A 26452-nucleotide genomic window follows, 5' to 3' on the forward strand; every position below is an offset into this window, starting at 1 on the left:
CTTAAATTTTAATACCTTTTCCTTGTAGAATAAGATTTCCTTAAATTTAATACTTTTTCTTGTGTATTTTTTTCAATTAAAATTGAATTATTTCCTTAAATTTTAATACATTTTCCTTGTAGAATAAGATTTCCTTAAATTTAATACTTTTTCTTGTGGATTTTTTCAATTAAAATTGAATTATTTCCTTAAATTTTAATACCTTTTCCTTATGGAATAAGATTTCCTTAAATTTTAATATTTTTCCCTTATGGAACAAGGTTTTCTTTCTCTATAAATAGGAGACTCATTTACCCAAATCATATCACAATATTATTAAGAATAGAATCTCAATAATTCTCTCTGATTTTTCTTCTCGTTCTCTTATTTTATAATAAAAATAACCAACTTAATATTTTAGTTTCAAGTTTCAAAAGACATGAGGAATTATTATAATAGAGTACCAAAAAAAAGTTCGACTTCTCTAAGACAACCAAATAAAGAAACAACGGTAGATCAATTAGAGATGTTGTCACATTCTTCTAAAAAACAAAGCATTGATTTAAATACTTTAAAAATGACTTGCGAAATTGAATGGATGATGAGTTTTTAGACGGTTGTATAGTGCCTTATGTAGAAAAGAAAGTATTTCGTACTATTTCTAATGTGTCTATTATAAAAACGTTTCAGGATATGAAACCTCGTCGAGTACAGTTGTAATAATATATTTAAATTATGTTTTCAACAATAATTTATTTCTTTATGTTAGTTTTAAATTATACACTTGTAATTCTATTAAAAATGTTCCCATATTTAATTAAATATTGCCTAACTTGATTATTTGTTTTGGTAATTTAAATCGTTGTTTTTTTAAAAAAAAAATTACTATTAAAAGTTTGGACACCCTTCATTAAATTCCTAGCTACGCCACTGGAGAGAGNTTTTCAACAATAATTTATTTCTTTATGTTAGTTTAAAATTATACACTTGTAATTCTATTAAAAATGTTCCCATATTTAATTAAATATTGCCTAACTTGATTATTTGTTTTGGTAATTTAAATCGTTGTTTTTAAAAAAAAAAAAACTACTATTAAAAGTTTGGACACCCTTCATTAAATTCCTAGCTACGCCACTGTAGAGAGAGAGAGACTTACTAGTATCTGACACGTGCATTGCACATATATTGGAGCGGGTGTCACGTTCTGACACATCTATTGGATCAGGTGTCATGTTCCGATACATGTATATTGGATCGGGTGTCACGTTCCGACACACTAACCGTTTGGGTGTGGGTTCCATGAGAGAATCACTTGTGATTGTTACATTTATAATTACATGTCATGGTTATTGGGAAATTGTATGTTGCTCCTAAAATGATGATTGAATTGTGCATTATGTATATGTGTGTTTATTGTGTTGTAATAACTTGCTTATATTACGCTACTGGAGTAGTTGTGTGATCCTACCAGTACACTGTGGCTTGTATACTGATATTGCACTTGCTCTTTCTTTGTTGAGTACAGGGCATCTTCAGGCGGCTATTGATAGAACTCAGTTAGGAGATCATTGATGAGACCGAATTTAAAGGTGAGTCAGTTCTTTCAGGCTGTCATGGATCCATCAATAGTTTAGTCCATTCTTTTCGGACTCAGACTATATGTTTAGACTTTGTTGATGTTTAGTTTTCGGGGTTGCACCCCCATTTTCGTAGACTTGTTGATTAGTAGAGATTTGGTACAATGACTTTCAGTTCTAGGCGTTGAATTTTCGTGATAGTTGTTTGTTAGACCTTTGAAGTTTATGGTAACTCCGTATTTATTTAGTCATTTAAACCTGCTTCCGTATCTTTAAATTGTGTAGTTTCTTAAAATTGCTTAGTTGGGTTGTAGTAATGGTTCTCCCATCGGAGGATTGGTGTGGGTGTCAATCACGGCGGACTGGGTCGTGACATATATATATATATATATATATTATGAGTGGGAAGCTCCTAACTTCAAAGTTAAATTAGGATTTTGCCCCTATAATAAATTAAAATGTAATTATTTTTTAATAAAATATTAATATAACAAAATCAAATGTCTAATTTGCAATAAAGAATGTGGTTAGGTGGGAATTGAGATTATATTAATGATGAATTATAGAATTTGTTTACACAACCTTTTCATGTCCTAACTTTATTACTTGCTAAAGATATATGTAACTATATTATATTTATAATATCAAACTTCTCACATTTCATCTTCCATATAACTTAAAAATTATTTAATTTCTCCTTTAACCATTAATTTAGTCAACTTATATTTTTTAATACAAAAAGATTGTAGATTTTAAAAAGTTGAATTAAATAGTAAAATAAAAACTAATTTATAATTATTAGATATATGGAAAGAAAGTTCAAAAATCATCAAAAATGAACTATATAAAGGTTAAGAATGGTTCATTTCCCAACAATGCTTTATTACGGTAAAAACAATTTCATTTTTTTTATTTTTTTCTTTCCTTTCTTTCAAACATTTTTTTTTCTGCAGAATATGTTTGAAATTTACATGAAAGTTCTATGACGTTTTCTCTTTATTTATTTCTTTTGTGTTTTAAAATATGTATTCTCTCTCTACGGTTTTTTTTGCTACACCAAGAATTCCTTTTAATTCTTTCCTTCTCCAAATGAATTGTTCTTTATTTTTTGTGTGAATCTTTACTATTAGTCTTTCACGTGTTGCTAAAGGTGATAATTTTAATTAGATACGTAGGGATGAAAAGCAGTGCAGGAGGTATAGTTACGGGGAAAATTCGTAAAGATTTTAACTCGCTCCACTCCATCCCGCATTAGCTTAAACCCACACTTGCATCGCATAATAGCCATCCTATATATGTATAGGTCTTTTTTGTTTTGTCTTTTTATCTATGAATCTTTACTTGGCATACCATCCCTTTATTATTCTTTGTATGATTAGTTTGAGTTTGTAAATTTTTTAAAATTTTATGTTACACATTATTGACATACCATTAGTTCCTATATTGACATATGGTTGTGTATATATAAATAAACATATATTTAGTATAATAAAAATATATTCTAGACTAACAAACTATATTTGAAATCATCTTATTATTATTATTTTTGTGAACGCAAATATAAGCTTTATATATAAACACATTAGTCAATATATAAGATCTATCGTATTTACAAAAATAATATCCGATAAATAGCTAAGAACATAAAGTCAATAATGTATAAATTTTATAATGTGGTAAGGGGCAAATGTGTAATGCACGTTTACAGAGACTAGTAAAAGGAAAATTACTTAAATGTTGGATTTAGCTTTGATTTTCATGTCGTGTTTTGATATGAGTTAGGCATTGTATATATGCATTGTTGATGCATTTGTGCTAGTTATACACCTAACAACATGTTCCATCTATGTATCTATTGAAATTCATGATCAACTATAATGTGTTAAAGACCGAGTTATTTCCTCATATGTGATGTTGTGGAGTTGAGTTGTGAAGAATTGAAAATTGAAATATGATATATTGATGTGGACCACGTAAGTCTAAGATTGAAATATGAATGAGGATCGTATGGGTCAAATTTGATACAAAACGACTATTGAGTCAGACAACTATGATGATATATGAGGACCATTTCCTGAAATTATTGATATGAAAAATTACGCGTATGAATTCTTAATAAAATATTTTTTGTGGAGTATATTTTCTTAATGCCAAACACACCCTAACTTTTCCCTCATAATGAAGTTTTGCCTTTGACTTCTTAATCTTATAAACCAAATATTTTATACTAACATATATAATACATAAACTCCTCATATTTAGAGCTAAAATGTCAAAATATGAGTCATCTTTTATTTTATTTTTTTGGGACCTACTGCAGCATTGTCCCAAGTTTATTATGTATTCACTTTGTTTATATTTGTTTAATATTTAAAAATAAATTTTATTTTATTTTTTCACTTATAACAAATAAAGAAAAATAATTACATTTTTCTATGTCTTAATTTCAACATTAATTCTCCATTGACCAAATTATTTTTCAAAATCTGATACTCTACTAAACATTAATTAATTGAGATAGTCTAGTAAAATAATTATGTTTGAATATTTCAAATTCATATGTAACAAGTAAACGTGAGCCGAAAATAATAGCAAAACGTACAAGTTTTATGCTGAGTAGGACCGTTTGAGACCTTTTTTCTTTATTTGTTGGTGTGCCGCCGTGAAACTCAAATGGCCACTCATTTTCCGATGCAAAAGGAACCAAACAACATTCATCAGCCTAACATGGTAAAACATCTAATGTTTGTATTTTTTTCATAGCTAATGTTTATGCGATTCTGCAATCGTTTTTATTTTTAAAGTGTTTTTTCCTCTCCCTAAAAATGTCTAAAAGAATTGTTCTTTTTTTTTGCGGGGGGGGGGGGGGGGGGGGGGGGGGGGGGGGGGGGGGGGGGGGGGGGGGGGGTGGTTGTATGACTTGAATCAGTGTTGCTAAAACTTATCTTTTGTGTAGCATTTTTAAAATGTCTTTTTCTAATTTTGAGTTGAAATTAAAGGATATCTGACAAAAATGTGTATTATAAAAAAAAATTATAATTGTCGTTTCATCAAATTGATTTTCTATGCAAAATATCCTTATTGCTCAAATTGATAGAGTATTAGCTAATTAAAATGTTTAAAGAGGTGTATAAAGTAATTTAGATTAATACTCTATTGAATAGCTTTTTAAAGGATGGATAAAACTTGATACTTAGCTTTTAAAATGGGGTTGTATGACTTGAATCAGTGCTGCTAAAATTTATCTTTTGTGTAGCATTTTTAAAATGTCTTTTCAAGTTTGAGTTGAAATTTAACGATATCGGGCAAAAATGTGTATTATAAAAAAAATTGATAATTGTTGTTTCATCAGATTGAATTTATTGCAAAATATTCTTATTGTTCAAATTGATAGAGTATTAGCTAATTAAAATGCTTAAAGAGGTGTATAAATTAATATAGATTAATACTCTATTGAATAGCTTTTTGAAGGATGGATAAAACTCGATACTTAGCTTGTTTAAGTTGGTTGAGACACTATGATTATCAAATAAAATAAAGGAGTGTTAAACACTTAAAATGAAGGATAATATGGAACATCAGAGTAGAACTTAATAACTACACATAGAGAAAATTTCACAGGAGATATATATATATATATATATATATTGACACCACAGTGACACATTATAAATTCATGGGGGTCCAGGCCCAAAAGTGAACAATATCACTAGCAGACTGAATCGTTATATGCCTACTCCTTGACAACATGCCCTCATTACATTTTCAATTTCATTCTTCAGTCTCATTCCTTACTAACAAACACTTCATAATCTTACTCAATGGACGGTATTATCAGTACTCGAGCCTTCCATTTCTTTCTCATCACTTACTTATTTAACACATATGAAATTTAACAGGAATTGGAACAAACAGGTAACTTCTTTAATGTATGTATAGCCTCTCAATTATATATATGATCATCAACAAATCTTAGTTCTCTAATACCACTTATGAACATGATAGGTACATAGAATGGAAAGGCAAAGAATCTCATAAAGTATTGAGTAATTCATTCAGTAGAAACTTAAAATGAAAAAAACAATAACATCATAAAAATCCATCCAGGGCTACATTAAGAATTTTACAAAATAAAACATGACATGAGTATAATATTTATGGAACTTCTAAATCACACATGATACAAGTCCCTAACTATACCTAAAATATAAAAAATATTACTTCATAAGCAAAAGTGCCTCAATAATAAATAGGGTTCACCACAAGAAAATGGAATGAGCAGCGTGCCTAGCGAGGATCAGTGCTGCCCTAAGAGTCCATACATGCATTACAAAAAAGATGAAGTACTTGACAAAAAAGAAGTAAGTACATATGAAATAGTACTTTCGTGATGAGGTGAACCCAAATATAAATAATATAAGTTGTATTGGCACCAACTTATTGCACATACTTTGAATAGGCCATATTAACTTCTAAAGTTCTCAACTCTAAAGTAAGTTTGTCTAGTATGGTTTCTTTTTATATGAAGTTTGAGTTCAGTACAAGTGTTATCTATAATAATATTCTCTATATCATTAAGAGACACATATATATCACCGCCTTATAACTATTAATAACTTTGATGTTATCTCCATTAGGAAATAGTAATCAATACATTGTTGTTTGTTAGGTGATTTTTTCTAATTATTTTGTGTGCAGTTCAATTGTCCCAAGTCCTAATTTGTTTACTCTATACTTGCCCCATATTAGGATATTGTGTTGCTCTTTCAGTACTAAGGATGTTTGCTTTACTCCAAAGTCAGCTTACTGATTTGTTAATATTTTAGGTTGAAAATAATTTAATATCAATGCATATTGCACTATGGTTATGCTTTTTTCTTTTTTTCTTTTGCTGTAAAGATAAAGATTATATGATCATATTGCTTTAGATGGAAAAAATAGTCTGGATAGATTTATTTTGTGCATCAAGGTTTATGCTCTAACTACAACTGATTGTGTTTTTTGTTCTAAAAACCCTCATTTTCGGTACACAAGAAGATGTCGAGGATAATACTTGGAATGTACTATATATGTGTTTGTAGCAAAAGTGGATTTATTACATATATAAGCATGTGAGCTGATGAAAAAGAAGGATGACAACATGATTTTGCTTATTATGATTTACCTTTGTGTAACTGATGACATTTTGTTTCCTCATTCTTCATTTTATTCATATGATAATGTTGATTTTGAATTTCTTGTCTTTTTTATGAACTTGCAGAAAAAAATTTGTGAAGTTTGCGGTGATTTAGGTATTCATGAAGCAATTATTACCTGTTGTCGGTGTAAGAATGTTGACGTGCACCAGTAAGTTCTCTCTCTTTTTAACATGAAAGGGTAGTCAGGTGAGCTGAAAGTCATGACTCTCTGATTCGTACTTGCTTCATCACCTTGTGCATATATATGTTCTTTGTAAACTTCAAACATTGTCATAATCCTAAACCCATTCTGTTTTGGTTGACTTTGCATTTCTAAGGGAGAAACTGATCTTTTCACACAAGGGGCTACTTCTCTAGAAGGAAATTGTTGGTTAGATTACCAATTTTGTCCCCTTTTTAGAATTTTAAATAGGAATGAAAAGTGGAATAGAATTAAAAGCCTACATTAAAGTGATAATACCTCTTAGGGAGAGTAAGGACTTCTTCAAGTTGTCTAATCTTTCTGGCAATTTTCACGGCTGTCGGATCCTAATAGTATTGGATATTGGGTTCCACCTAAAGGATATATTGTTTTTTTTTAAGGTTTCAAAAGGTAATTTATTTAGCAAGGCTTAAGTAGCCATAGATTGCAGGTTGCTAGCTCCTGCTATAAGCATCTGATTAGTAGTAGCATTTATATGTAGGTTGCCAGTTCCTGCTACAGGCATACGGGTAGAACTAGTTTTAATGCAAATATTAGTAGCATATATTCTTTCATTAGCATGTTGTGACATTTAATTCTTTTAAATAATATGTGTATCTTTTATGCATATATAGTCATCTTCCTTTTCTAATTTTTTTTGTTTTTCTCTTCTTTTAGATATTGCATTGTGGGCTATTGGGAAAATGCACCAGTGAATTGGTGTTGTGAAGAATGTGATATCCGCAAGGGGGTAATGTTTTCACCGCGTGGAATAGAGAATGAGTGTTTTAAGGGATCCAAGTTACCTGCCTCTACAAGGATTTGTCAGAGTATTGTACAACCAAAGAAACATAGTAAGTTTCCTCAGAGGCAACATATTAACTGGGAAAAGGAGGTACGGACTGGAAAAACGAGATATTTACCTGTTGAAGAAGCACTTGATCTGTCAGCAGGTATCAAAAAATATGGATCTCCGCCGATAAATATTGTCTCCTCAAGAGTTGTGTCAATCAAATCCCGAAAATTTAGCAAGCCTAAAGGTTAAGTATCTACCACCATCTTTTGTATTCATTTACTTGGTTTGACTTGTCCTCTTCTTATACCTCTATTCTTCAGAAATTTTATTCTCTATCATATACTCTAATTAATTTTTTTCAATGATGTTGATATTTTATTTCAAAATGATTTTCGTTACATTGTCAATATCTGTAAATCTTTCATAGAAAAATTAATCTACTTCTATACTTCTATTCAATTTGATGTAGCCTATTTTTCAGGTTTGGGTGCCTCTACCATTCTTGAGCATAGGAGTCCTGATGCTGTGAATGAGAGTCGAATGATGAATGTACCTATGACACACCCTTGTGATCCTGCTCTAGTTCCTTCCCGGAAGTAAGTACCCTTCATAAATGCACATTAATTACTAAAATAGATTAACACAAGGTACACTAAGCTCCAACAATGTTCAAATTCAGCTCATCTCTATTTTTGCATGTTAGCTTTTTGGATGACCCATCTTAGGTTGTCCAGAAAATTAATGGTTACCTAGGGATGCCATTAGTATCATACATAGTTGTGAGTCGTGATATAATGATACTTTGAATAGATAATATTTGGGAAAATGCATAAGTACCCCCCCAGCCTATATCTGAAATCCCAGAGACACACCTAACCTTTACTAAGGTCCTATTACCCTCCAAACATATTTTATATGTAATATTCTACCCCTTTTTGGCCTACGTGGCACTATCAGGTGGGCCCAACACATGTTGACATTTTTTTCAAGGATAGTGCCACGTAGGCCAAAAAGGGGTAGAATATTATAGATAAATTAAGTTCGGGGGGGTAATAGGACCTTAGTAAAGGTTAGGCGTGTCTCTGGGATTTCGGGCATAGGCTGGGGGGGTACTTATGCATTTTCCCATAATATTTAGTGAGACGGTAGTAAACTTAATTCCCATTATGTATAAATTCCTTGAGGACTTAAAGTTGCTTTCACTCTATGCCATTGTGTAATGGAATATGGACCATCTCATGTTTTTAGGTATGAGAAACAAGAAATTGTAGTTGAATAGGCTATATGTGAACCATACATTGTTTGTTTTCTATTTTTTCAGTTCTGTAACTTAATGAGATTTAGAGTGCAAAACAACGTTTAGATTTATGTGAAACTTTCTCTTATGGTTTTGTTTTTGAGAAATTGCTTCATGGATATTTTTGTGTCCTTGAAACTCGAATATGCTTTCGTTATGCGTCAAAAAGCAGAGAGGCTTCCCTTTTATTATTTTATAGACTACATATATATTGAAGATCCTTTTTTTATTTGAAGAATTTGCACCATTCAACTTCGCTTCCCTATAATAATTAGTCTTTGTTTTTTTTTTTTTTTTTGCATTTTAAGGGAAATTTTTACATCTTAGGTGCTTTAGAACTTGCACCTGGGATATTCAATACTTGTATCCAGGCTCATCCTCCTTGCAGAGTTAGACGCAAAGTGTATGAGTTCTCGGGACTATTTCCCAATACTCTTAAACTTGAACTAATTCCGCGTGGGGATATCTGGTCAAGTTTATTCAACAATCATTGTCCAAGTAAAAAAGACATAGGACTGTATTTCTTCGAAAATGAGAAAAAAAGGTCAGGTTCTACCCTATATATCTATTCGTAAAGGGATAAGGGTTGCAAAGTAGGAGTGTGCCCTTGTCCAGGACTATTTTTACTAGAAATTCATTTGCATTTCCCATTATGTGTAGGTTTGACGGATATATTGCTCTGGTGGAGTTCATGCGCAACAAGGATTTGGTGATGAGAACTCTTATCAATGATGTAGAGTTGCTTATACTTGCATCCACATCTTTGTGCAATGATTCTCAAAGTACAATTATAATTCTTATGTTCTTTTCTCATTTTCTTATTTCCTTTCAATGCATCTCACCTTGTGGATGTTCTTGTAGGATGGAACAATGAGCACTTTCTCTGGGGATTATTTTACCGCATGAGACAGGACACAGACAGACAGATGTGCCGAATGGGGATGCAACAAAGTAAAATGAAGGAACACTGACCATTGTTGTCTCCACAGCTACTAGATTAGTATAAGATGGCAAAAAACAGTAACAAGGGAATTTGTGGCCAATGCAATATCCGAGTTGTTCATTATTATAGTTAACCATATGGAATCATTACAAATCTTGATAAATGAGTTTCCCTTTCTGCTTTTACAATGAATTAATGTTGATATTCATTTTTATGAATGAGAACCGCCTTTCTATTTTGAATGAAATCACTTTACAGTGTAAGAATATGCTTTGTTGACATTTGAGTATGTATCTTCATAATAGTAGGTTGAAAGAACTAACTAAACACCTGGAGGGGGTTCTCAAATGGAGAGGCAAAAACATGCTTACGGATATTTTACAACTTATGTTTCCCTCACGGATTCAGGTGTCATATACCTTTTTTGTTTTCCTGATAAGTCCTTGTTTATGGTTCATGCCCTGTTCCAAAGTCATGGAGAGCCCAAAATCAGCAATTTTGATAGTTTTGGTGCCTACAGAGAGAATATTGCCATATTTGTTGTAAATGTAACTAAGGCCTAAAAGAATATTCTTGATGTGTTTCTTAACTGAACTTTCTTCTCTTAAATCTCTTCTATATGTGTCATGATTTAAACAATCATCTTACTTGTTTCTTTTTTCGCCTTTTTAATGAACGAGAATGATTTTCAGTTAACTTTAGCTAAAATTTAACTGATTAACTAGTAGGTTAGATGGACAATAATCATGAATTTGCAATAGAGTTTGAAATTGAGCTAGCACACTCAACACTAACACATAAGTTGTTCTCTTTATCTATTTTGGTCCTTTGAAATTTCACCTTTAGTGGATATTTCACCTAAATATTATTTGCACTTGTCTTTTTCTCATCTACATTTATTTATTATTTTCCTTCTTTTTTTTTTTGAAATATTACCTTCATACTTAGGAGTCCCATAACTTATACAGTACTATCTAATTTACCTATTCAATTGCTACTCTTGTCTCTTAATATTCATAATTTCCATGTTTTTATATTCATAACCTTCAAATAGTTAATTTAAAATTTTAAGATAGTTTTTGCTATTCCTTCATTTTTATCTATATAAAATTCTTTTTAATTAGGCTCTATAGTCTGGTCCCTGTCCCTAGTAAGGTCTGATTGTTATCCGTAACTCTTGTTTTGATAAATTCATCTTCTTGTGTCATTAAACTCACACCCAAAATTATCCTTTTCATTGTATAGTTAAAGTAGTGAAGCCATCGACATCTAAAATATATGATATACCAACCTTGGTTTGATTAAATTCAATCTGAATTTGTCCCCTGTGTTGCCTTTTAAATTCCAGACTGCACCATCTGAGTTTGTATCTCAATTTTTTTCGTATTCTAAATATATAATATGTAATAAATTATATATCACTTTACGAAAATAAGCTTTTCCATTTGATTCAGATTTAGCTTGACTCAATGAAGAAAGACTTGAATTTTAGTACTCATTACATATATATTTTCATAAAATTTTAATTGTTCTAATAAATTTATAAAAAAATTGCTTGAGACACCAAAAACTAGTTAAACTAATAAGGGGCTGAACATGAGATTATTTTCGTCACAGGCTGCCTACATACCCCAAAACTAATTCTAAAGTGGGATCAAGCCGACGTGTACTTTTTTACAAATCAATTTTTAATTATAGATGTATCTTCAGTACGGAGTACCCTTCCACAAGTTTCATTCTTTACTTCCTTCAGATCTGGCAATTGCCGATCTTGAACGTTATCTTGTGGATTGGTTTATGAAGAAGGGACATTATATTGAACCACTTTTCTTCTTCCTTGTCTTTGTTGTGTTGGCTACTTTTGATGAATTCTGCAGAAAAGGATAGTTCAAGAGCAGATCGATCGGTACTCCAATAATAGTGAGGTGGAATATATGATGCTTATTAGAGTTACACATAACGTGTTTCATGTAGTGTACTTAAACCTCTTAATAGAGTGCAGATGCCTCTTCTCCTATATCGAAAATCGAAAGCCGTCCTTCAAAGCAAACGTGATAACTATATAATAGTGACACAATCCAACTTGTTCTGTATACTCAATTAGCTCTATTTTTTATCTTCCAAAAAAGAAAAAGCCCGATCTAGTTCTGGTAGTTCGTTAAATTGAGATGTGCCATCTAATTAATTTAGACAAACGGAATACAATATGTGATTTCTTAGATAAAATGGAATCCAAAAATTCTTCTTTGGAAAGAGTTTATCTTTGAACAAAAAAAAAAAATTCAAATGGCTCAAAATAATTGCTTCAAGCAAGTAAAAAAAAATAAATTAAGATTACATTACTAAACTTTTCATTAAGTACGTACCAAGATATTTAATTTCCAGCTTCTTTGATGGCATCTACAAGCTTGAGTTGAAGCATGATATTATGGTGGCAACGAATATGGACGCCGGAGATGGCACAGATTTCAACATCCACGAGGCTCCGGTGATCTTCGAAAGAAGCAGTTACAAGGTGAGGTCCCCGCATCTGAGAAGAAATGAGCATTTCAAGTAGCAACCAAAGTCCTGCTGCATTGGTTACACACACTGGCTGATCAAAATCTTTCATTTTGGCCCCAATCATTTAAATATAATTGCTGAAAGATGAATACAACTTTAGAAAGAAACTTTTTCCTGTTCCAACCGCTATCCATTTTACAAGTGTAAACAATTATATGAATTATCCATCAGAGAGCATGACATTTGTTATTTGTCCAATGAAATTTGATGTGCTTGCTTCTTTGACTTGTATACATTTAGCTTAAATTGACTCACGACTTAAGAAATGAATTTCTCTTTAAAATAATAATTAGAATAACGTAATCTCTAAAATGTGAATATATTAATGAAAAAACATCTAATAAAAACACATTTTAAAATAGCACTTGCAACATTTCTCGACTAACCAGATTGATATCTATAATATGTTAAGAGGAACTTCTTTTGTGTTCATTTATTAGGTTAAAGATAAAATTCCTTGTTTTGATGCAAATAGGATACATAACCACCTTCAATTCTCACTAATTAATTGTTAGGGCATAAATGATGAAAACATTATCCACGAACAAATGGTTAGAATGTTTAAAACAAAATCAAATTGTATCATTTAGAATTCATTTTCACTGGTTATTACAATTTAATTTTAAGTCAATTCAAATAGGCTCGAAGAAGAGGATGAGCTACTAACCAATAGGGCCGAGGAAGAAACGAGGCAAAAAGGGTGTTGACAATTCGTCCGATAAAAAAGCCCCGTGATTGATTGATTGATTGACAATTCGTCCGATAAATGGCCAGTGGGGTGCCCCATCACAACGACAGCGAAATAACGCGTTTGGCGTAATTGCATTACAATAGCAGCCTCTCTTTTCTTGTACAATTTGTGTATGTATCTATTACAGTCAAAGCCACCAATTTTGACTCAACACACAAATATATCTTTTTAATTTCATTTTCCACGGTCAAAGCTAATTTGAGGTTCTTGGAAGTTTCTTAAAATATCTATTTAACAAATTAGAATAGAAAAATAGAAAAAGCAATCAATTTGGATTCTGATGCAGTGGTGAAATTGTTTCATCCGTAAGTTCGAGCCTAGATATAGAAAAAATCTTGTTGAAAACGTTAATTTTCAAATGAGTCTTGTAATGCGCAATTCAAATTTAGTTGGAATGCTAATATGGATTTCGAATATCGAGTGGGAAATGAGAAAATAGAAAAAAGCAAGTTCCTTGTAGAATACGTGTTCATTTTTGTTTTTAATATCCCACCCACTCCAACGAAAGGAAGTCAAAACCATTATATAATCCAATTCCCATTGGTCTCTTGTATCTTCTTTCTTCTAATGGCTGCTTCAAGTTTTTCTTTTCCCACTTCATCTTCTTCATTCATGACGACTTCTTTCACCGACCTTCTTGCTTCTGATGATTATCCTACCAAAGGACTTGGTGATAGAATTGCAGAGAGGACTGGTTCTGGAGTTCCTAAATTCAAGTCTCTTCCACCTCCTTCACTCCCTTTATCTCCTCCTCCTTTTTCCCCTTCCTCTTACTTTGCTATTCCTCCTGGTTTAAGTCCAACTGAACTTTTAGACTCCCCTGTTCTTTTGTCTTCTTCAAACGTATGTAGTACACCCCTCTCTCTCTCTCTGTTCTATTTTACTCTGTTTTCAATGGATTCAAGATTATTGATGTTTTTTTTTTTTTAAATTGTAATTGCAGCTTCTTCCATCTCCGACAACAGGAAGTTTTCCATCTCATGCTTTTAATTGGAAGAGCAGTAGCCATCAGGATGTGAAACAGGAAGACAAAAACTACTCAGATTTTTCTTTCCAGCCTCAAGTAGGGACAGCTGCATCAATCTCTCAATCCCAAACTAACCATGTCCCTTTGGTACTCCCTCGTCTCAAATTATCTGTCGTTTTTTTTTTTTTTTTTTTTTGCTTTACTTGAGGGTTTTTGACTGCTTAACCTTGTTTATATCAAGCTATAATCTCTGTTTACTCAATTTATGTGTTTATGCAATTGTTGAAGTCATCTTGTCATCGTATCAACGAAAATGAGTAGAAAATCTTAATTGACAATTAGGAATAAAGTAAATNAGTTTTCCATCTCATGCTTTTAATTGGAAGAGCAGTAGCCATCAGGATGTGAAACAGGAAGACAAAAACTACTCAGATTTTTCTTTCCAGCCTCAAGTAGGGACAGCTGCATCAATCTCTCAATCCCAAACTAACCATGTCCCTTTGGTACTCCCTCGTCTCAAATTATCTGTCGTTTTTTTTTTTTTGCTTTACTTGAGGGTTTTTGCCTACTTAACCTTGTTTATATGAAGTTATAATCTCTGTTTACTCAATTTATGTGTTTATGCAATTGTTAAAGTCATGATCTTGTCATCGTATCGACGAAAATGAGTAGAAAATCTTAATTGACAATTAGGAATAAAGTAAATTGACAACTTCAAGAGGTGATAACACACATAATCATTTGAGACAGATATATTTAGAAAATACTACAGATAATTTGAGATGGAGGAAGTATGTTCTGTGTGTTCAAGTCAATTGACTGACACTCTATTTTCTTCTTGTGTAAAATTGATCAGGGGCAGCAAGCATGGAATTATCAAGAGCCCACAAAACAGAATGATCAAAATGCTAATGGAAGATCTGAATTCAACACTGTACAGAGTTTTATGCAGAATAATAATGATCAGAACAATAGTGGAAACCAATACAATCAGAGTATAAGGGAGCAGAAAAGGTCAGATGACGGATACAATTGGAGGAAATATGGGCAGAAACAAGTAAAAGGTAGTGAAAATCCAAGAAGCTACTACAAGTGTACATACCCAAATTGTCCCACCAAGAAGAAGGTTGAGAGATCTTTAGATGGCCAAATTACTGAAATTGTGTACAAGGGTAATCACAACCATCCAAAGCCTCAGTCAACCAGAAGATCGTCGTCATCCACAGCTTCATCTGCAATCCAATCTTACAATACACAAACTAATGAAATCCCAGATCATCAATCCTATGGTTCAAATGGACAAATGGATTCGGTTGCAACACCTGAGAATTCTTCTATTTCATTTGGGGATGATGATCATGAGCACACTTCTCAAAAGAGTAGTAGGTCAAGAGGAGATGATCTTGATGAAGAGGAACCAGACTCAAAAAGATGGTAAGTGAAACAATAATATATCTATCATGTATAGTCAAATAGTTATCGTTTGTTCCGATATTTTTTGATTGCTATAGTAAAATGTTTGTTATAAAGAACATAACATGAATGATCTCTTCCACATGAAATGAAACATCATTGTTATAGTGAAATGTTGTTATCGAGAGGTCTATACTGTAGTAATCTTGAATTCAAATTTTGGCTAATGTTAACTTTTTTAACTTTGTTGAATTTCTTGTTTTCAGGAAAAGAGAAAACGAAAGTGAAGGTCTATCTGCACTAGGAGGAAGTAGGACAGTCAGAGAACCTAGAGTTGTAGTTCAAACTACGAGTGATATCGATATCCTAGATGATGGTTATAGATGGAGGAAGTATGGTCAAAAAGTAGTGAAAGGAAATCCTAATCCCAGGTAAATAACCTTATCTTTGAACATAAATTTGGCTCAAATTTTTTAACAAGTTTGGAAGTTCCTTAATTTGGAAATCGAAACTGAATCTTGGGGTACTATGTAACAGGAGCTACTACAAATGCACAAGTACGGGATGTCCAGTAAGAAAACATGTGGAAAGGGCATCACAAGACATAAGGTCAGTGATAACAACCTATGAAGGGAAGCACAACCATGATGTTCCAGCAGCAAGGGGCAGTGGCAACCACTCAATTAACCGACCTATGGCACCGACCATAAGGCCTACTGTGACATCTCATCAATCCAACTATCAAGTTCCATTGCAAAGTATAAGGCCACAACAGTCTGAAATGGGAGCACCCTTTACGCTTGAGATGTTGCAGAGGCCTAATAATTATGGTATCTCAGGATATGCAAATTCAGGGGATTCATACGAAAACCAAGTTCAGGACAACAATGTGTTTTCGAGAACTAAGGACGAGCCTCGAGATGACATGTTTATGGAGTCATTGCTTTGCTGAAACTGGAATCTTAGAAAGGAGCACGAATTGAAGTTTATGAAACGAAAAACTGAACCTTTTGTTTTTTTTTGCCTAAAGAATATGATAGGAAGCATTTTGATTTCATTTGTTAATAGATCATATACTGTTTATTTTTTTGTGTTTACATTTTGTACTAGGAAATTTGTTTGTTGTAAATTCAATCAAATGTGGTGTAGAAGTTCATGCAGTTACCACTGTTATGGGGGTTTATTCTTTAGGATAGGAATGTAAATCCCCAACTCATGACTATATGACACTGATTCTTTATTTCTATCAGATTTTCATGTTTTATATATTAAAGAAGATTGCAGTTTTTCAAGATGCTGGTAAATTGAGAACAATGTCTTCCTAGCAGTTTTCTTTCATTCAAATTTGTATTTAATCGTAGTGAGAAGTACTCTACTTCTTTTTTACGCAAAATCGTATAATGCTTAGTTGCTATAGGTTCATTCCACGTTGATTAGATGACAAAATATGAGACAGCTAAGACTTAGTTAGATTCAACCCCTCTGGTACAAGTGTATTTGGTTCTCTGCCACTTTTTGCATTTAATGTTTGATTGGTTTGACATTGTACAGTGACAGATTGTTTCATCAACTCGATTGGGAAGATGTTAGTCTTACAACTGTTGGAACCTAGTATTCTAGATGTTATCAAAGCAGATTACAAGTTTTAGGCAGCAGGATTTAAATTCTAGAACTTCAATTTTACCATGTTCATTAACCTCCTCTTTTCCATCTCACAAAAATATAGGATCTTTTCTTGCACGCATATTTTCTAACAGTTAGAAATTTTTCAATACGAATTCAAATGTCTAAATTCAATAAACTTTCACCGATGACCTGTTTAGTCAGTTTTTTTTTTTAAAAAAAAAAAAATGTCTATCATTTTTTACAATTCTTTAAATCCTAACTCTTCACTTTACATGTTTTAAGATCACAAAATTATCATTTTGACACATTCACGTATATTCAGTTTAACACAAGATTCAAAAAGTTTTCATCATAACAAATTAAAACAGAGGAAGTAATATATAAGAAATATGATAGTGATGTTGTTGGCAACCATTGAGGCGCCAAAGGCTTAGATGGAAGAAAAATCAAAGCTATGGTTACAAATCTCTACCGCGTACTGAGACAAGCTGCCGTTAATAGTGAATCGTCATGGATATTGCTAAGAACCTTCAATTCATGGTCTTTTGCTATTAAAAATGCAAAATCACCTCAACGAGCCTTGACACTCTATGCCCAGATGCAGCGCCAAGCCATTCCGTTCGACAGTTTCGCCATTCTTTTCACTCTTAAATCTTGCACCCATTTGGGCAACCTTCCCCTCATATGCCACCTCCATGCCCATCTTCTCAAATTAGGCTTTAATATACACGTCTATGTTGCCACATCTCTCTTAAATGCCTACATAGGGACTTCGTTTCAGTATGCTTGCAAGCTGTTCGATGAAATTCCTGTGAGAAATACTGTCACGTGGAACACGATGATAACTTGTTTTTCTCGATCTGGGGATGTTAAAAAGGCAAGGCAGATGTTTGATGAAATGCCTATGAGAGACCTAGCTTCGTGGTCGGCGATGATTGCTGGATACATGAATAATGGGCATTGGGAGGAAGGGGTGACGCTCTTCCGGGAAATGGTGATTTTTGAGCAGCTAAAGCCTGATCAAGTGACTATTGGGCCAATATTGGCGGGGTGTTCGGAGATGGGTTCAATTGGGTTGTTTCTTGGGAAATCAGTGCATGGTTTTGCGGTAAAGAATAACTGGGAATTGAATGTGGAGCTTGGTACTTGTTTAGTTGACATGTATGCTAAATGTGGATTCTTGAATTTTGCTTCTCTGGTTTTTGATATGATGAAAGATAGAAATGTGGTAACTTGGACTGCTTTAATTTGTGGAGCAGCAAAACATGGTTTCGGAACTGAAGCGTTGGAGATATTCAAGAAAATGAGACAAGGGGGTGTGGTACCAAATGAGTTTACTTTCACTGGGGTACTTAGTGCTTGTGTACAAACAGGGCTGGTCGATGAAGGTCGTGGATACTTCAAAATGATCAAAGAGTGTGGACTGAGACCAACAATTCAGCATTATGGCTGCATGGTTGATTTATTTGGGAAAGCCGGATTGTTAAGGGAAGCATATGAAGTGATCAATACAATGCCACGAGAGCCTAACGTAGTTATTTGGGGTTCTTTTTTGTCATCTTGCAAGTTGCATAAACAGTTTGAGATGGCGGAAAGAGTGATTGAGAGGGTCATGAATGTGGTGAGGCCAGAGAATGATGGAGGGGTTTATACCCTTATCTCAGACTTGTATGTTCTTGGTGATAAATGGGAGGATGCCGAGAGGGTGAGGCAATTGATGCTCCATCAAAATGTGAGGAAAGCTAGAGGATGTAGTTTCATAAGAAATAATACAACATGAAGTATTAAACTGCAGCAGATTCTTGTTTTGACCATGATCTTGTCAAGAAAAAAAATTATTTCTTCTTTCTGTTCTTGAAGTAACTTTCACCATCAGTAGGATTAAGAAGGCGAAAGATTTATAAGTTATGAAAAGAAAAGATGCAACTTGTAAGAAGAAACTTATACTGGAATAACATGATTGTTATATGAAAGAAATTTTGTTTATGACAAATTCTCAGTTCTAGATTTAGGGTGCTGGGCGTTAAAGCCTCTGCACCTGAAATGTATGGAGATACTGTTTCTTTGTTTTATAGTGTTGGAGACCCTTGTATTGTTGAATGATTGAAAAACAAAAACTAACTTTTTTCTTATTTTATTTTCTAAATGACACAATTCCGAAATTTTTACACTAGAATATGTGCATTGATTATGTTTTCATCTTTTATGCCCGAACAGTGAATTAGTGATAGTTAAGGTGATAGACAGGGACTTGAAAATCTATGTATCTTTTGTGCCTCAAAACCCATGATTTGTGGTTTCATCCATCAAGGACTTCCATCTTTAACCTAATATGAACCTATGATATTCCTCTTCACATATTGCAAATGCAGACATACATTTTGATATCAATCTGGTGAGTCGAGAAGATGGTGTTTAGGTTCTAACAAGAGAAGGTGATCTTCAATCAACATCTCCCGCAATTTGAAGTTTATCTGTAACATCTCAGGTTTATTAGGTATATAAGTGCATAAAAAGACCAACAAACTCCTACAATCAGCATTTGAACACACACCCAAAAAAAAAGAGCCAATAATCCAAATAAGATTTCAGTGATGCGTTGGATGAGGTAGATCTGGAGTCCAAAGGGTTCAGGTTGAGTAGGACNATGTTGTTGTTGTTGTTGTTGTAATCATCATGTCAACAACAGAAATCATTATAAAAATGATTATTAGTGCAATAGTAAAGTCAGAAATTTTATTAAGGGTGTCCAAAATTCAATATATGAAAAAAAAAATAACTTATATATATTTCATATTATTTTCTATATACATAATATATTTTTTTGATAAAAGGATATTTCACTGATCACCCTTCGATATACGTGATTACACCATCGTATCAATGTACTTGTGAGAGAATATTAGGAGATTCGTTCCATAGTTAGTAACGATTATCAACTTTCCACTAGACAACCTGACAGCACAAAGACAAGAATTTGCCATTAACCTGACAAAAACATAATAAATAGCCTTCACAATGACGATCAATCCAAAGAAACAACCAAACTACAAATGCTAAACAACAAATGTAATCATTTGTCTCAAGTGTAAGAAGACAAATTTGTAGCTTGGATTATCAAAGAAAATAAAAGACCAGCCATAGCTAGAATGCGTTTAAAAGGATTTTGATATCTAAAAAGACAAAGGCCAGGTGATCTATTTTGACTTCTTTTGTATTTTTATTTTACTATTTGTCTGCAAATATGAGATCCTTAATTTGTTCTAAATGAGAATTATTGAACATTGGAACCAGACATCAGACATAATTAATTAGTGGCACACGTGAAAAAGGTCATGATTTCTAAGAGTATACTTATGCGGGTAATATGACTTAACCCATAGGGTCTAAAGGATGATATAGTATAATGATCAAGCCTTTCTTTATAATAGCATTTCACTATAATAATAAAAAGTATGGAAAAGGATCAAAATTACCCCTGAACTATGCAAAATAGACCACTTATACCCTCCATTACATTTTGGGATCAAAAATACCCTCGCAGTTATCCCAGGAGACCACAAATACCCTCAAGAGTTAACACCCCAATTTTTTAGTGACATGGCAAGCCACATGGGACTAATCCCTCCACCTAAGCATTGCCAACTAAAATTCACTACAAAAGAACTTGACTTCTAGTGGCGACAAAGTCGCCACAAAATCCCAAAATATTGCCACTAAAGGTTATGAGTGATTTTTAGTGGCGACTAAGGTTCCAATAACCATTTGCTAGTAAAACCTATTTTTTCAACAAAAAAATATGATAATTAATTTTCGATTGCGACCTAATTTTCTAAAATAAATAACTTGCAATATCCATATTAAAAACATCCAATATTATTACGAAAAATAATCAAAATTACTTCTTGATTCAAATCTCCTACTATATATATATAATGCATCATTGTACATTTTATACATTTTCATATGACATAAAAATAAAACATATAGTGTCTTCAAACTCCTACTTAATCGATATCATATTTGGTTTTTTAAAAACAATGAAGAAAAAACACAAAATTAGAATTTAATGTTAAAAAACTTTTGGTGACGATTTTCTGGGCTTTTGTGGCGACTGTTGTTGCTGCTAAAGGTCTAGTTCTTTTGTAGTGAATCCTAGTTGGCAACGCTTAGGTGGAAGGATTAGTCCCACGTGGCTTGCCACGTCAACAAAAAATTGGTGTGTTAACTCTTGAGGGTATTTGTGGTCTCTTAGGATAACAGCAGGGGCATTTTTTATCCCAAAATGTAACGAAGGGTATAAATGGTCTATGTCATATAGTTCGGGGGCAATTTTGACCCTTTTCCGTAAAAAGTATGTGAATAAAGGACATCATTATAAAGATGGTAGATGGTATATAACTAAAATTTCATTTTAACCGCTAATTTGAGATTTAAATAAATCAACTTGAAACGTCATGTAAATATTATCAATATAGATAAATAAAGGGTACATTACTAAAATAAATCACCTTTTTCCACTAGAAAATGTTTAGTGGCTATTTTCACAGATATTTTGATTGAATCTTCATATGGAAAAATTTGAAAGTTCCCCACTATTTCTGTGAGAATCTATTTTCCGCCATGCATTTTCTCAATGATCTGATTAGGTAGGAAATGAATGGGAAAATCATGTTCTATAACACAATTTTTTCACTCATTTGCGGTGGGAAAAACCTTTGTTTCTAGTAGTTATGGGAGGGGAAAAATTAAGTAGCTGGGCTGGAAGTGTTACATAAAACCTTGAAAATATCGAACAATATTTTTGTTTTTTTTCTTGTATTCGTTTGAAGTCAAGAATTAAGTCATGTGAAATCTATAATTAATATAGAGGAGCATTAATTTGGCTAATGGACACTCAAGATGACATGAAATCATCGTTTATTTTTGTCTTAAATCAAATTATTAGCTTGTTGACAGTATAAAACTAAAACAAAGCAAAACGTCAAAGACTCAATACATTATATATACTGAATACTTCAGCATCCATTTGTGTGTGGCAAATTAAGCATCAAGCAAAGATAAAAGACACAGCTTTTATTGGTTCATATTTAGCTGGAAATTGAAACAAACAATGGATTTGAACAAAGATTCATATTTAGTTAAATCTGAGATGTCAAGCCCTGGAAAAAGAAGCATGTCCATGGTGGATTATGACATTCCAGAGACAACGAAACGCGCGAAAAGACGAAGAAGGTCACCTCCTGCAGTTGCAGTAGTGAATGATAACATTGGCCAACAAGCTGAGCAGCAGAAAATGGACTCATCTAAAGTTGATCAAAATATTGCTCATACACCTACTGTGAAGAGAAGTTCTAGATTCAGAGGAGTTAGCAGGTAGTACTAACTAAAAATATTGACACTTTTGTAGTAGTACTTCATTTAAGAGACTAATTCTTGTTAATAATTAATTACATTGAAAATTTAGGCATCGATGGACGGGGCGTTATGAGGCTCATTTGTGGGATAAGGGTTCTTGGAATGTGACTCAGAAAAAGAAGGGAAAACAAGTTTATCTTGGTGAGTGTAGTGCACTTGGTGGTGCTATAGACCAATATTTGATTCATTCAAGAGGATTGAGTTTTGGATTCTAGAAATTTTACTTTTAAATTAAACAGGAGCATATGATGAGGAAGAATCTGCAGCAAGAGCATATGATTTGGCTGCAATCAAGTACTGGGGCACATCAACTTTCATTAATTTTCCAGTATGATCTTCATCTGAGACTCACAATTCTTCTTTTGTTTGAAATTATTTGTCTGACTCAAATATCAATACAGATATCTGATTATGAGAAGGAAATTGAAATAATGCAAACTGTGACTAAAGAGGAGTACTTAGCCTCCTTAAGAAGGTATTTACTCAACTTGATTTTCAATCAGATTTAAGAAATCTTTTCACAAACCAAAATTTACCTGAGTTTTTATTCTTCTAATGCAGGAGAAGCAGTGGTTTTGCCCGAGGTGTATCTAAATACAGAGGAGTAGCAAGGTAACTAAATTCATTCAACCGCCTGTTATAAAACTTTTACCATCTGTTGTTCATAGTAATTAGTAATGATCTTTTCTTGAATGAATCATGTAACTTCAGGCATCATCACAATGGTAGATGGGAAGCAAGAATAGGGCGAGTTTTCGGTAACAAATACCTCTACTTAGGTACTTACAGTAAGTACTTTCACCCCATTATTTTCAGCACTGATCGAATCAATACTGTTAAAATAGGCTACCAACTCGAATCTCATGTTCTTTTCTGTAGGTACTCAAGAGGAAGCAGCTAGAGCTTATGATATTGCTGCAATTGAATACAGAGGAATTAACGCGGTGACTAATTTTGACTTAAGCACTTATATAAGATGGCTAAAACCAGGAGTCAATACTCAGATGGCATTCCAAGAATTAAGATCAGAAAATCAGGCTATACAAACCAACACTAACGACATGATTAACCCAATAAATGACCCTCAATTCACTTTTGGCTCCAATTATTTTGCCACAACTAGAGAAACTCTGCCCCCTATTCCTCAGAGCCAAGAACCTATTGAGAGAAAAATGCCCTTAAGTCCATGTAACAAGCCGCCTTCGCCTACAGCTCTCAGCCTTCTGCTTCGATCCTCCATGTATCGCGAGCTTGTGGAGAAGAATTCTACCACTAGTGCTAACGAAAAGGACGACCCAAACATGAAGAACAAACAACAAGCCAACACAGAAGATGATTTTGTGTTTTACAGAAGTGATAAGTTGCCTGCACTGGAGTCAATGGACAAGGGTACTACTTCGTCTCATTTGAGTGATAGAGCAGGGCAGTCCTTCTGGGATGTGATGCCTTAAAATCATTTAACAGTTGAACAATTTGTAATGAAAAATAACTGAAACTTTGTAGTCATCTAGGAATAGATGAGAAGTAGTTTCTTCATAGGACTGTACATAATATGAACAGAGAGAATGAAAGTCTCTCTAGTCTCAAAGAAATCAGAGCAATCAAATGCTTTTAGACTTGGAAAGATACATAATTGGTCTGCATTCAATAATACATTTTGTTTATATGTTAGTTCCTACTGTGTTTTTATGGAAATTTTAATAGCAGAAGAACTATGTTTGCTAGACAATTATCGGACTGTCCTTTAAGTTGAATTATTTTGTCATCTCTTTGACTTCATTCTCCAAAAATCACGGGAAAAAAAGAAGGGTGTTGACAAAACACAAGTTAGATACTTCCTTTTTTATTCTTTTGTGTAAGGCTGTTGGAATGAATAACAATTGTGTCAGCACATATGTTTATAGCTGAGATGTTTCATACTGCCCAGCTGATGCCGACAGAAGGAGTTAAGCAGACTAAGTTAATGAGTATTTCTGCAGGCTCCATAAGTAATATTTATAAACACAGTAATTTTCATCTAATACATTTTTCAACAGTCATAAACTACAAACACAAAATTGAGCTTGTTGTCAATATGTAGTGACTACTTGAAGGCATATCTAGAATTTTCAGATCACTGTCAACACATGAAAAGAGAATTTATGTGAAACAAGCTGTTCAAGAGCAAAACTATGAAGTATCATATAATCTAACAGCTAGCAGCAGGCTTAACATGGTTGTATCATGCCTTCTTGTTTTTGGACTGGAGCATCACATATCCAGTAAACATGCTCAGCAAGCAGATGAGTGCCATTCCAACAAATACGGGAATAAGAATTGCATACTCTTGAGGTAGAAAATATTTGTGCACAAAATGATCAGTATCAACCAATGGCTGAAAGACAAAAAGCATATATCAACCCCCCATATGATAACATAGGTCTCACAGGTCACTACATCTTGTAAGACAGAGAGAAAAAGAACTGACCAGAATGATGACCCAGAAGGTATAATATGTGAAAATGGACAAGCTAGTAACTGTCAAAAGCAGTCCAATCGTTCTGTCTGCTAATTCCATAGTGACTCTTTCACTTGTGCAAACTGTAAATGAGGAATGCCATATTAAATTACAAACAAAAATCACTGCCCTTTGGCAGAAGTTTGTGAATGAATCACCAAAGAAATGAAAGCAGGAAAAGCAAACATAGAAAAGGAGAAAGTGAATGCACATTGTGCACTTGAAAGAATGCAACACACATGATCAAAAGCTATGTACCACTCAAGCCAAGACAATGGCATCCATTCTTTCTCAAGAACAGAACTGTAAGCTCAACTCAGTTACTGAATAATTGAATATCTTTCTGATTGAGTTGTTCAGAAGACCAGCAGTGTACAGTTCAAGTATATTTATTTATCTGGTTTTATTGCACAGTCTATGACTTAATTACTCTTGGCATCTATAGAATCATCTCCCATGTATATTCCAACGAAAACTACCAAAATCTCATAGAAATCCTCTGTCCAGGCCACACAAATATTTTAACAGAGAAGAGGAGAGGAATGACATTTTAATAACAAAACATTCCCAATAAATACAAATCTGGAAAGAAGCATATCAGCTACCGGAAAAAGGGATAGAATGGAGGAACCCAGCAGATAATTGACCTAGCTACATTTTCTTAGAATGTATGGTCGTCCACCAAAGTGCACAGCTATGTTTTTATAGTGCTTCTGAAGTTAATCCAATGTCAACTAGATTTAAATAAACAACAGGACAGATCACTACCTTCAGATTCTTACAAACCAAAGATTCCCTTTGAATCATCCAACAATGTAGTTCAAACAAATACCTACCGTAGAGAAAATTTTGGAATGTTGGGCACATATAAATCAGAACACACAAAAGAACTAACTAGGATATTATATTAAAGAATCAGTGACCTAAAGCATGATGGTGCTACCTCTTAATATCTGTGAAAATATCATGTGTTATTTCACTAGTGTATTATGCTAATAGATATGTGGTTTCCTTCTGGCAGCACTTAAATCTTTATCAGTCATCTCCAAAGGCGCATATAAAGTAGTAGGATATATCCAAGCTGAATACATCTATTTACACATACACCAACAATGTCTATTTTTTCATTTCTGATGCAACTTTAACATAGTCAATGGACTATGCTAAAACACTAACCCAGAATTAAGTGGTATCCTTGCCACAAGAATCTCCAAAACCACCCACAAGCTGCTACTATATTCTACTGA

At 33.2% G+C, this 26452-nt stretch overlaps 5 protein-coding genes, 2 long non-coding RNA genes and 1 pseudogene across 8 annotated transcripts in view; 5 read left to right on the forward strand and 3 right to left on the reverse strand.

The window, feature by feature from the left end:
* The window catches only part of LOC125875055 (inactive poly [ADP-ribose] polymerase RCD1-like), a 485870-nt gene that overhangs the window by 108441 nt on the left and 350977 nt on the right, over nt 1-26452 (forward strand). The window lies entirely within an intron of this gene.
* LOC125873515 (uncharacterized) lies at nt 4230-9999 on the forward strand (annotated as a pseudogene).
* LOC125875100 (uncharacterized) lies at nt 11394-12751 on the reverse strand. The gene is made up of 2 exons (XR_007447344.1): nt 12338-12751; nt 11394-11842 (listed from the first exon to the last, which is right to left on the reverse strand). It is a non-coding gene; the product is annotated as an uncharacterized LOC125875100 (long non-coding RNA).
* On the forward strand, nt 13808-16956 carry LOC125875059 (WRKY transcription factor WRKY24-like). The gene is made up of 5 exons (XM_049556127.1): nt 13808-14127; nt 14228-14398; nt 15108-15685; nt 15931-16095; nt 16202-16956. Exons 1-5 carry the CDS (start codon nt 13852-13854, stop codon nt 16614-16616), a joined length of 1605 nt encoding a protein of 534 aa, XP_049412084.1. The 5' UTR covers nt 13808-13851; the 3' UTR covers nt 16617-16956.
* LOC125875101 (uncharacterized) lies at nt 14427-15101 on the reverse strand. The gene is made up of 2 exons (XR_007447345.1): nt 14826-15101; nt 14427-14477 (listed from the first exon to the last, which is right to left on the reverse strand). It is a non-coding gene; the product is annotated as an uncharacterized LOC125875101 (long non-coding RNA).
* Nucleotides 17745-19393, forward strand: LOC125873516 (pentatricopeptide repeat-containing protein At1g06143-like). Its single transcript, XM_049554439.1, has 2 exons — nt 17745-19000; nt 19291-19393. Exons 1-2 carry the CDS (start codon nt 17745-17747, stop codon nt 19391-19393), a joined length of 1359 nt encoding a protein of 452 aa, XP_049410396.1.
* Nucleotides 22404-24159, forward strand: LOC125873517 (AP2-like ethylene-responsive transcription factor At1g16060). Its single transcript, XM_049554440.1, has 7 exons — nt 22404-22666; nt 22758-22849; nt 22948-23036; nt 23110-23183; nt 23270-23320; nt 23420-23496; nt 23588-24159. Exons 1-7 carry the CDS (start codon nt 22404-22406, stop codon nt 24157-24159), a joined length of 1218 nt encoding a protein of 405 aa, XP_049410397.1.
* The window catches only part of LOC125875097 (dolichol-phosphate mannose synthase subunit 2-like), a 250508-nt gene continuing 248841 nt past the window's right edge, over nt 24786-26452 (reverse strand). Inside the window, exons 2-3 of one of the 2 annotated variants that reach the window (XM_049556180.1) lie at nt 25176-25290; nt 24786-25082 (exon numbers count right to left, since the gene is read on the reverse strand). In XM_049556180.1, the coding sequence (XP_049412137.1) occupies nt 24930-25082; nt 25176-25265 (243 nt within the window). In that variant the 5' untranslated portion in view covers nt 25266-25290 and the 3' untranslated portion in view covers nt 24786-24929. The remainder of the gene's footprint in view (nt 25083-25175; nt 25291-26452) is intronic. The other variant, XM_049556179.1, reaches the window with a different exon arrangement.

The sequence above is a fragment of the Solanum stenotomum genome, chromosome 8 (genome assembly GCF_019186545.1).
Source record: "Solanum stenotomum isolate F172 chromosome 8, ASM1918654v1, whole genome shotgun sequence".
NCBI lineage: Eukaryota > Viridiplantae > Streptophyta > Magnoliopsida > Solanales > Solanaceae > Solanum > Solanum stenotomum.

Excerpts from the sequence above, each read along its gene's own strand:
- LOC125873517 (XM_049554440.1), top strand. The coding sequence starts at position 22,404 with ATGGATTTGAACAAAGATTCATATTTAGTTAAATCTGAGATGTCAAGC. Across the intron at positions 22,850-22,947 it reads GGGAAAACAAGTTTATCTTG|GAGCATATGATGAGGAAGAA; the intron begins GTGAGTGTAGTG and ends TAAATTAAACAG. Across the intron at positions 23,321-23,419 it reads AAATACAGAGGAGTAGCAAG|GCATCATCACAATGGTAGAT; the intron begins GTAACTAAATTC and ends ATGTAACTTCAG.
- LOC125873516 (XM_049554439.1), top strand. The coding sequence starts at position 17,745 with ATGGTTACAAATCTCTACCGCGTACTGAGACAAGCTGCCGTTAATAGT. Across the intron at positions 19,001-19,290 it reads GAGGATGCCGAGAGGGTGAG|TTCTAGATTTAGGGTGCTGG; the intron begins GCAATTGATGCT and ends ACAAATTCTCAG.
- LOC125875059 (XM_049556127.1), top strand. The coding sequence starts at position 13,852 with ATGGCTGCTTCAAGTTTTTCTTTTCCCACTTCATCTTCTTCATTCATG. Across the intron at positions 15,686-15,930 it reads GAACCAGACTCAAAAAGATG|GAAAAGAGAAAACGAAAGTG; the intron begins GTAAGTGAAACA and ends TCTTGTTTTCAG. Across the intron at positions 16,096-16,201 it reads AAAGGAAATCCTAATCCCAG|GAGCTACTACAAATGCACAA; the intron begins GTAAATAACCTT and ends ACTATGTAACAG.